The 10222-nt window shown below is 33.4% G+C and overlaps 1 protein-coding gene across 1 annotated transcript; it reads left to right on the top strand.

Annotated features, from left to right (window-relative positions):
* The first annotated feature begins 5090 nt into the window (after window positions 1-5090).
* On the top strand, window positions 5091-9676 carry LOC129876241 (zinc finger CCCH domain-containing protein 30-like). Its single transcript, XM_055951616.1, has 2 exons — window positions 5091-5286; window positions 7148-9676. The coding sequence occupies exon 2, from the start codon at window positions 7201-7203 to the stop codon at window positions 9292-9294; it is 2094 nt and encodes a 697-aa protein (XP_055807591.1). The 5' UTR covers window positions 5091-5286; window positions 7148-7200; the 3' UTR covers window positions 9295-9676.
* The last annotated feature ends 546 nt before the right edge of the window (window positions 9677-10222 follow it).

Here is a 10222-nt window from a genome sequence, read left to right on the forward strand (position 1 = left end):
CTCTATATGTACATATATCTATATATGTCTTGCATTTTCGATTTTTATGTTATGAAATTTGGTTGTGTTTTCAGATACTAAAATCATTATCCAGGCAATTTCTATAGGACTTCTCAACTTTAATCATTTTTTGCTTGAATTTTAACTATTTTGTCTGAAGTTTATGTATATATATGACCGAACTTCGGTTATATATAACTTTAGACACAGCATGTTTAAAGTTATTTTAAAATGAACAGACATATAAAAATTTTAAAAAATTGAGTACATGCATGTTAAATAGTAACGTCCAAATAGAGTACCCATGAAAGGTTTACAGCACCATAGGCCTTTAAGAGCCAGTTTTGGTTCTTGGATGAGGAGATTTTCACTAAAGAAGTACGAAAAAAATAATAATTTAATATTTGAGATTTGAAATCTTGAACCTCATGGTGAATTTTGAACCCGTTCAACCACCAAGTCAACATTTGATTTTATGTTCAGGAGGTTTAAAATCTATATATATATACATACAAAATTAAAAATATCTTATAAATATACCATGTAATTTTTCATTGAGAAAGTTCAGATGAATTCCTCATTCCCCTCTAGATCCGCCCTTGTTTGGGCGCATCCCTACACTCAACAATTACCAATACAATGCCTAGTTAGACCAGAGTTCTTATTACTAGAAAACAAGGATTGTGATGGAGTGGTAAGTACTCTTTTATTCTTAACCAGAGTTCTCGGTTTTGAGTCTCTCTGGGTACGGAGTTGTCTTTGTTAGGGAGCACTTTACCCCCAACGTGGGATTTGGGTATGGAGTCGCCTTTGTTAGGGAGCATTTTACCCCCAACGTGAAATTTTCTTACGCGAATCTGGATTTAGTCAGGCTTCAATATGAATACCGGACACCGAATAGGAAAAAAATGCCATACTAACAAGTATTGAAGAAAATACTTAATTGGACCCTCTTTATGCAATATATCAATGAATATGTGAGATGTTTCTTATATATAGGACTTGTCAATTAAGCACGGTTAGATTATATGTGTTCTTAATTACCTTAATTTTATCATTTAATCATAGTAAAATTAAGAGGAGCTGAGTAAATGTAGCGCTTTAAAGATCTCTTTTATTGTATATAAGAAGAAAAATCTATTATTAAAAACACATGAAGATAAAACAAAATTTCAAAATTGTACCTACCCAATTGAATTTTTTTTCAGTAAGGAATATTAAATGAATATGACTTTAATTTCATAGTACAAAGTGGGCCCCTAATCATGATATATTCAGAAGATGGGCTTTTAGCCTATATGTCATTATATATGTGAGGAATTTTCGTATATAGCTACTTAAAAATATTTTAATTATTTTTTATAATTATAATTTGTTAATTATAATTTATAGTTATAATTATAATAATATTTGTATAATTCGCATATTGTTTGTATATATTTGTATAATTCGCTATACGATTCGCAGTTTTTGTATAATGTTCGCATATTTCAATATACAATTCATGCATAACGTTTGTATAATTCGCTACAATTTGTAGTGTTTATATATTTCGCTATACAATTCGATTCGCGCACATCGTTTGTATAAATCGCAAAAATTATACAAAACTCAAGTTGTATTCACGCACAACGTTTGTATAATTACACACAACATTTGTATAATCATGCGAATTATACAAAACTCAAACTGTAATTACAGCTAGATGTTTGTTCCGAGCCATAATTAATTCAAATTATAGCTATGTTAGCTAATTAACTAATATATATTTGTTTATCCGTGTAATTTCCCCTTATATCTTGCCCCTCATATATCATAAATTTTATAATTTTGCCTCAGAAAAAAACTTAAATATGTTATCGAATTTTTAAAATTTTTATTTATTTATATCATCTGTTAAAAGTTGGATTCATCTATCTCATTATCGTTCAACAGTGACCACTTGTGCTATTATTTCTTAGTCATCTATGAAACAAAATGAATATGAGTGGATTTCACTTAAATTCACACTAACTTTTGTCCTACAAATATGAGTAATTTTGAAATTCAAATGCCTCTTAAATGTTTTATACTACATATTTTAAAAGTTTACAAATATTGCTCATTTTTGGCCAATGTGGTCCAATTAATTAACAGTTACTGAACTTGGTCAGAAGTCCTTCACGATTCATTCATAACAAAATAAGTATTAACTTTTTTAAAAATAAATTTTAGCGAGTATAATATTATATAATTAGTATGTATATTGTTGATATACTAATTATATATTGAATATACATAACAATGACTACAATCTATTACGGCTAGGTAGTTTTATTTTTTTAATCTACTGACTAAAAATTGCTAAGATCCTTTTATTTATCGCTCTATAATAATATTCAGAAATAATAATAAATTCAGTGTAATTCCATAAGTAGAGTATAGGGAAAACAAGTTGCATGTATGCAATCTTATTACTTCTATCTTTTTAGATATAGAGTTTGTTTCTGATTGATTATCGACAATTATCCTCCTTTATTCAAATTTAAAATCGGTAATACGAACGAGGTTGCACGGATGGAATTGATAATTTTGACTTCCAGAAATTGATCCAAATAAATACTTAAATAAAACAACTAGCAAAGTGTAAATTTTGACTAGTAAAAATGGTTATATCGGTGGAGTAGGTGATATTTCATAAGAAAAACTCACAAGGATGATTGAGTTGGTGTGGTGGGTGGTATTCTATAAGGAAAGCCGGAGATCGATTACCCCTGTCAACGCCTTCGCAATCGAGCTCGTCGTATTGAAGTTTGTCTAATGTGATTTATATATCTCGTCTGATTTGCAATCTATTGTACATGAGCGGATTTAATCATGCAAAGAAAAACGACTACAGATTTTCTATAAGGGAGGTCAAAGATCGATTACCCCTGCAAGCGCCTTCACAATTGAGCTCGTCATATTGAATTTGCCTAAAATAATTTATATTTCTTATCTAATTTGCAATCTATTATAAATGAGCGAATTTAATCACGCAAAGAAAAACGGCTACAGGTTTTTTGAGGCTTTCAAAAATATATATAAATTTAGGACGGTGGAAATTGATAGATTTGACAACACAGTCCAATTTGTTCAATTTTCAACTACAATGAATTAATAATGTAGAATATGTGGAAATTTTTTCTTAGTTAAAGTCATATTTTTTGTGGATTTCAAGATTTTGGTGCAGTTTTTAATAAGATTGAAATATATTTAGGGTCTAATTGATTATGGTTGTTCATTAATAATCATGGTCGTAATTAATCTGCACAGTGTAGGAGATGAAGGTACGTTGAAAGCACTTTAGCATGATAATCTTTAATTAATACTGTACCAGTTTGATATTATGTTAGTTAGCAGATATTGTAAAATAATATATACTAATATATTAGGAGATATATTATGATATATATTCAAGTATATAACTTTCATCAATAAGAGACGGAATAAATCACAACTCCCCAAGCTTGTTGATTTTTATTTGGCGTACATTTAAATTTGTGTTGGCTTAATTATCCCCAAATTTAATAATTTGATAATCGCGGTCCCCTGAATACTGATAATTCATAGATGTGTAGTACATGCGCTGCCACATAGATTTTTTGTTCATGTTGCTTTTTTAGAATAAAATATATATTTTTACCTTTTTAAGTTCATTAATTATTTAATCATCTTTTCAAGGCCAATTTTGTATTAAAAAAATTGAAATAATGATATTTTGACTATATTTTTTTTATTTGGCTAAAGATAATGATATTTTAATCAAAACAAGAAAAAAAAATATACAGTTAGAATAATTGTTGTATCTAAAAAAGAACTAAATAAAATTTCAACTAAATATTTTATTTATTTGGCCCAAAAAAGGAACAATGCACAATTGAAATAAATAAACTTTACATGAAGAAAATACATAAAAAAAGTTTTTAGAAAATATTTGTTTGAATATTTTTATTTTGGCTAAACCTTCTCTTAATATGGATAAAATAAATAAAGTTTCAACTAAAATTTGTAAATTTAAATCTTAAAAAATAAAAGAAATATATATCAACAAATAATCATTGCAACTGAAAAAGAATTAAATTACATTCCGAATAAAATATATATTAAGAAAAAGTATAAAGAAATACGATTGAAACTAATAAATCATGATTATGTGGCATTCCACTTGGAAGCTGTTTTTTTCGATTTTTTCTTACCTCTCACGCAACTAAAAGAGAGTGCATTCACTCTCTTTGCCACATCAACATTCAGGGGTCCGCGACTATCAAATTATCAAGTTGAGGAGAATAATTCTATTCTATTTAAATAAATAAAAGACACAAAAACCTCATTATATTCGAAAAGGGCTAAATCATATTAGATATATGATGTAAGCTTATCTTATATTTAGAGGCTATTTCACATTTTAAACTCCTAATTTTCTAATTATAATATAACAAATTCTTAAAAGTTGTATCAAGGCTTCATTCAAATTAATTTTTAAAAAAGGACAACTTGGTAACTGGTATTGAAGTACCTCGCATAGTGCATCCAAGTTAGAGAGACAGCCCAAGAAAATATGATATATATAATATATTCTGATTATAAGCATTAATGATTAGTTTTACCATTTGAATCCATAACTTATAACTCACACTAACACAATATGATAAGTCAAAAAAATATATTAGGCATACATAATAGCCTATTTAGCAATATTAGAATATTTTAGAATTAATGGAGGTGAAAGTGCGAACTCAACAAGCACAATTATTTAAGAATGGATAGAATAAAAAAAAACTAAGAAATACAATAACGTGATAATGCTAAACAAATAATGTCCATGATAAACAATTTCGATTGATTTTACAAGGTTAAAGGAAAAAGCAAGTGACTTGATATTGGATACTATTTATAGAAAATGTAATTTTTTATATATAAAAATTTATGAAAAGAAATTTATAATATTTAACATATTAATAAAATAGATTAGCTCAAAATAAAACAGATAATTTAAACAGTAAAAAAATACATATACTAGTAACACATAATATCTTACAAAAATAAGTCTCCAAGAGAGAGCGCGCATAGAAAATGGCGAAGTACTAAAAAAAGGGAGAAGAGAAGTTCTTCTTTGTGTTATCATAACTTTCTTGTTTCCCCTACTTTCTCTCTCTACTTCTGTAGAAAAAGTATCACTTTCTCTCTCTATACATACATAGCCATAGAAATGGTGGGGATGAGCTGTTGATGGTGCTAAACACTTTGCTCTTTGCTCAGAATTTGGTGAGAAAGAACTGGATTTTCACTTTAATTTCTGTTGTGTTTAGATTTCATAGCAAAATTAGGACTTTATAGTTTAGTTCGAAATGCTTTCTGATGGGTCTTTTTTCTTTTGCTCTGTTGTTCTTCAATCTGGTTTGCCCTTTTTTGATTTTAACTAAAAACATAGATGAATAGGGTGTGCTTTAAATTTGTTCAAGATTGATTTTGATTTATGGGGTTTTTTTGGGGTGGTTTTGGGGTTTTCTTGGTCGATGTTCTAACCCCTTTTGACCTTTTTCTTGTATATGTAATTAGTGGGTAAGTTTTCGTTTACTTCTGATTGAAGAATTAACCTAAATAGTCGTCCACCTGAAGCTTCAACTAAAAATAGCAGGCGGATGTATAATATATGTATAGTCAAGCGTCTAATTTATATATATCGGCTATGAAAAGTAAATAGTGAATTTGGTTAGCTATTTGTGCAAAGATCTTAATTTTTATTGTATGAATGGTCCCATTAGGCATTAGGTTACCAAGAAAATGAAGGGAAAGGTAAAAGAAAGGGAATAGTTTGACTCTGAAATAGTGAAAATGATATTTCCAATTCAGAGAAGTTGTACTTATGTGAATATTTATCAATTGGTTACCTAGGATAGATTCTTTTGTTTACTTTTTTATATGTAATATGTGCCTTTTCTGTTGTCTTAAGAGTCAGAAAAATAGGCTCAAAGCTCCATCCTTTTATTGTCTTCTCGCGAAGCTAAGGGGGATCAGTTCCTTTTTCTCCTTATTAGAATTAATTAATGGGATGATTATTACTGTTTATGAATCTCTATCATTTCATTTTGTTGTTAGAGCTCTAACAAGTTGTGTCTATGTTTTGAAGATTGTGCTCCCTCCGTTTCATATTTGCTTGGCCCGTGTTTTGACCTAGCACACCCGTTAAGAAAAACTTTAATTAGAGGTGTATTTTACTTACTTAACCGTTTTCGTCATCTACTTATTTATTCTAATAATCTTGTCTGACCTTTTTCTATGCTTTTATTGAGCCGAGGGTCTTTCGGAAACAGCCGTCCTACCTTGTATGATTTTTAAAATTCAATGAACAAAGCAATGATTTAACATCGTATTTGGTGCTAACTAGGCTTGGAAGTCTTAATAGGATAAAAAAGAGGGGTCGGTGAAGCTACACATGTACTTAATAGGCTCTGGAAATCTAAAGTTGTGACTTCAATAAATTGGGAGATTGTAGATACTTAATACTCCTACTAAGGGTAGAAAAGGGAAAATATAATAAAACTCTTGATTTTTCTAAATTGGACAAGTAAAATGAAACATCTATTTTTGGGATAGAGGCCAAGTAATATGAAACGGAGGGAGTACTTGGATGTACTTACAATGTTTGAATGGTTCCATTAGGTTTCAAGAAAATGAAGTACGAAAGCAAAAACTCTTTGAGTTTGAAATAGTGGAATTTTCCCTTTATTTTTCGACAATGATAGTTTCAATTCAGAAAAGTAGTACTATGTGAATTTCTCACTTGGTTACTAAGACAGATTCTTCTGTTTTCTTTTTTATTTGATACGTGCCTTTTCTGTTGTCTTGGGAGTCATAAATAGGCGTTCAAGCTCAATTCTTTTATTGTCTTCTCTCCAACCTTAAGGGGCATAGTTCCTTTTTCTCCTTATTGGATTTCATGGGAATTCGATTACTGTTTATGAATCTATAGCATTTCACTTAGTTGGGAGAGCTCTGTAAGTTGTGTCTGTGTTTTGACGATAATACTTGGCTACACACAACGTGTATGGTCAAATCATATGACCACAATAAATAGATAAATACATGAGATCTAACAGCTTACAAAATATGCTTCGTATTGCAGCTCTTAAAACCCAGATTGTATCCAACTACTTTGATAACTGTTGGACCGCCAACATGACTATGAATAATCCTACTGTTGAAACTGAAGATACTGTTGCCAGCTTGCTTGAACTTGCTGCCAACAATGATATAGAGGCCTTCAAAATATGGATTAAGCGTGACCTAGCTAGTATTCATGAGGTTGGACTGTGGTATGGGCGCCAAAAGGGCTCGAAGCAAATGGTTCTTGATCATAGAACTCCTTTGATGGTTGCTGCTACGTATGGCAGTATTGATGCTCTAAAGCAGATTCTATCTCTACCTGAAGTTGATGTGAATCGTTCTTGTGGCCATGATAAGAGCACTGCCCTTCACTGTGCTGCCTCTGGTGGATCTCTGAATGCTGCAGAAGCTGTCAAACTTCTCCTAGGAGCCGGTGCTGACCCACACTGTAAAGATATCAATGGTCATTACCCCATTGATGTTATAGTTGTGTCTCCTAGATTTCACCTGGTTAAATCATGCCTAGAAAGCCTTCTGATGACTAGTGCAATTGGGGACTGCAAGCTGCGGGTGTCAGTGTCCACTTCAAGCTCAAATTCTCCTCCACATTCTCCTTCTCCTGGAAATAGATCTCCATCTTCTGCTTCAGACTCGACTTCTTCCCCAAAGAGTGCAAAGTCCAGTGACCTCCCAGTGTATTTTATACCAGAAAAGAAAGAATACCCTATTGACCCCTCCTTGCCTGACATAAAAAACGATATATATTCTTCAGATGAATTCAGGATGTTCTCATTTAAGATCAGACCTTGCTCTCGTGCATACTCGCATGATTGGACTGAATGCCCATTTCTCCATCCAGGCGAAAATGCTCGAAGAAGAGATCCAAGAAAATACCACTACAGTTGTGTACCTTGCCCCGAGTTCCGCAAGGGTGCTTGCCAACGTGGGGACATGTGTGAATATGCTCATGGGGTCTTTGAGTGTTGGCTGCACCCTGCACAATATCGAACTCGGCTTTGCAAAGATGGTATAGATTGTAACAGAAGAGTTTGCTTCTTTGCCCACAAGCAGGAGGATCTAAGACCTCTTTATGTCTCTACTGGTTCTGCTGTTCCCTCACCTTGTGGGAATACTGCTGCTGCCAATGCTATGGATTTTGCTGCAGCCATGGGCCTCATACCAGGTTCTCCTTCCTCAGTCTCTGTCAGGTCACCATCACCCTTCACACCTCCAATTTCACCTTCTGCTAATGGAATTTCAAGCATGGGTTGGGCCCAACAAAACGCCCCACCCTTGCATCTTCCTGGAAGCTTTGTTCATTCGAGTCGCCTACGGTCATCGCTCAATGCTAGAGGTATACATGCTGCAGACCTGACTACATATCCAGATTTTGATGTGCAACAACAGCAGCTCCTAAATGAGTTTTCCTGCCTATCCCAGCACAGTAGCATGAGTTCTAATTATTTGAACCGTTCAGCTCGTCCTATGACCCCTACCCGTGCAAATTTTGAGGATTATCTTTCTGCAGAGAGCTCATCTCCTAGATATTCTGATCAAGCATTAGCTCAAGCTGTTTTTTCCCCTACCCACAATTCAGCAGTTTGCAGTCCCCTTCAGCAGCAGCAGCAGAGCCTGTTTTCTTCCATTAATACGAATTTCTCCCCCCAAAACATTGATAATCCTCTATTACAGGCCTCATTTGGAGTTCCATCACCGGGGAGGATGTCTCCCCGAGCAATGGAGCCAATCTCACCAAGAAATTCCCGTGTGTCAATACTAGCTCAACGTGACAGGCAGCAGCAATTTAGAAGTCTTAGCTCTCGTGATCTTGGCTCCAATATTTCTTCTATTGTTGGGTCACCAGCTGATACTTGGTCAAAGTGGGGTACAGCTACGGGAAAACCAGACTGGGCTGTCAATACTGAGGAGTTGGGTAGGCTAAGGCAATCATCATCATTTAAGCTTGCTAACAATGGAAAAGAGCCTGATCTGTCACGGGTGCAATCTCTTGTCAAAGAATCACCACCAGAAATGATGAAGGATAAATGTGTTCCTCATGTCTCCGGACCGGGACTAACAGGTGCTGGTGCCGATCTTGGTGAAGGCTCTACGTCCCATTCCCAGATTGATCAATTTGAGTGCATGGATGGGGACAAAAAACACTAGATTACTTCCTATCTGCCCAAGCCTTGGTGGGTACCTGTAGAATTAGTCGAGGTGTGCTCAAGCTGGCTTGGACACCACCGTCATAAAGGAACATTCTAATTCTTCATTTTGCTGATCCTTGACATCTTCCAAAGTAAGGTTCTGGTAAATAGTAACTGCATTTTATTCTACTTTTTTTGACATGTTTTCTCGAGAGCAAGACAACTGTGAACCGAGAAACAAGCCAGAGGAAGTCAGTCCTGAATTCAGAAGAATATTGACTTTTTTGTTGTTTTCTATTTGAATTTTATTCTTACTTTTCTTGACATGAAGATAAGCTTGTACCTTATATCATTGTACTGAAATCGGTTGATGATCTTTGACATGAAGTTACTTCATTTGAGATTTGACGTCTCTTTTGATTTTTCAATCCACTTCTATGATGTGTTGGCTTTTGGAATAAATTTAGTGGTAGAAAGTTGTCTGATGGAAAGATAGAAAGATCATTTGAGTGGTTTCTGATGTACTTTGATGCTCAAAGTTATGAGAATTAGTATTCCATCCTTAAATAGCCTTTATCTTTCTGTGTGTTTCCAATAGTATGATGTTGATATATGTAGATAGAGAATAATGGTGTATTCTTGCTTACTCTTTATGGGAACTCAAGTTGTGTTGTCAACTGTCAAAGTCCCATAAGTTGGATTTGGGTTTCTTGGAGTTAGTGGAAGTTTATCAGATAAATCACTTGAATGGGTTTCCTTTTCATACTTGCTATCGAAAACAACCTTTTTACCTGTAGGAATAAGTCTGCGTACACACCATCCTCTCTAAACCTAGAGTGTGTAGCGTGGGGTGGGGGTTAGGGGGGAGGGGGGCTAGCATTAGTTGAGATATATCAGATGATGAAATTTCCCTACACACTTGTAAATACAAAAGCAAGTATAACATC

This window comes from Solanum dulcamara, chromosome 12 (genome assembly GCF_947179165.1).
Source record: "Solanum dulcamara chromosome 12, daSolDulc1.2, whole genome shotgun sequence".
Lineage (NCBI taxonomy): Eukaryota > Viridiplantae > Streptophyta > Magnoliopsida > Solanales > Solanaceae > Solanum > Solanum dulcamara.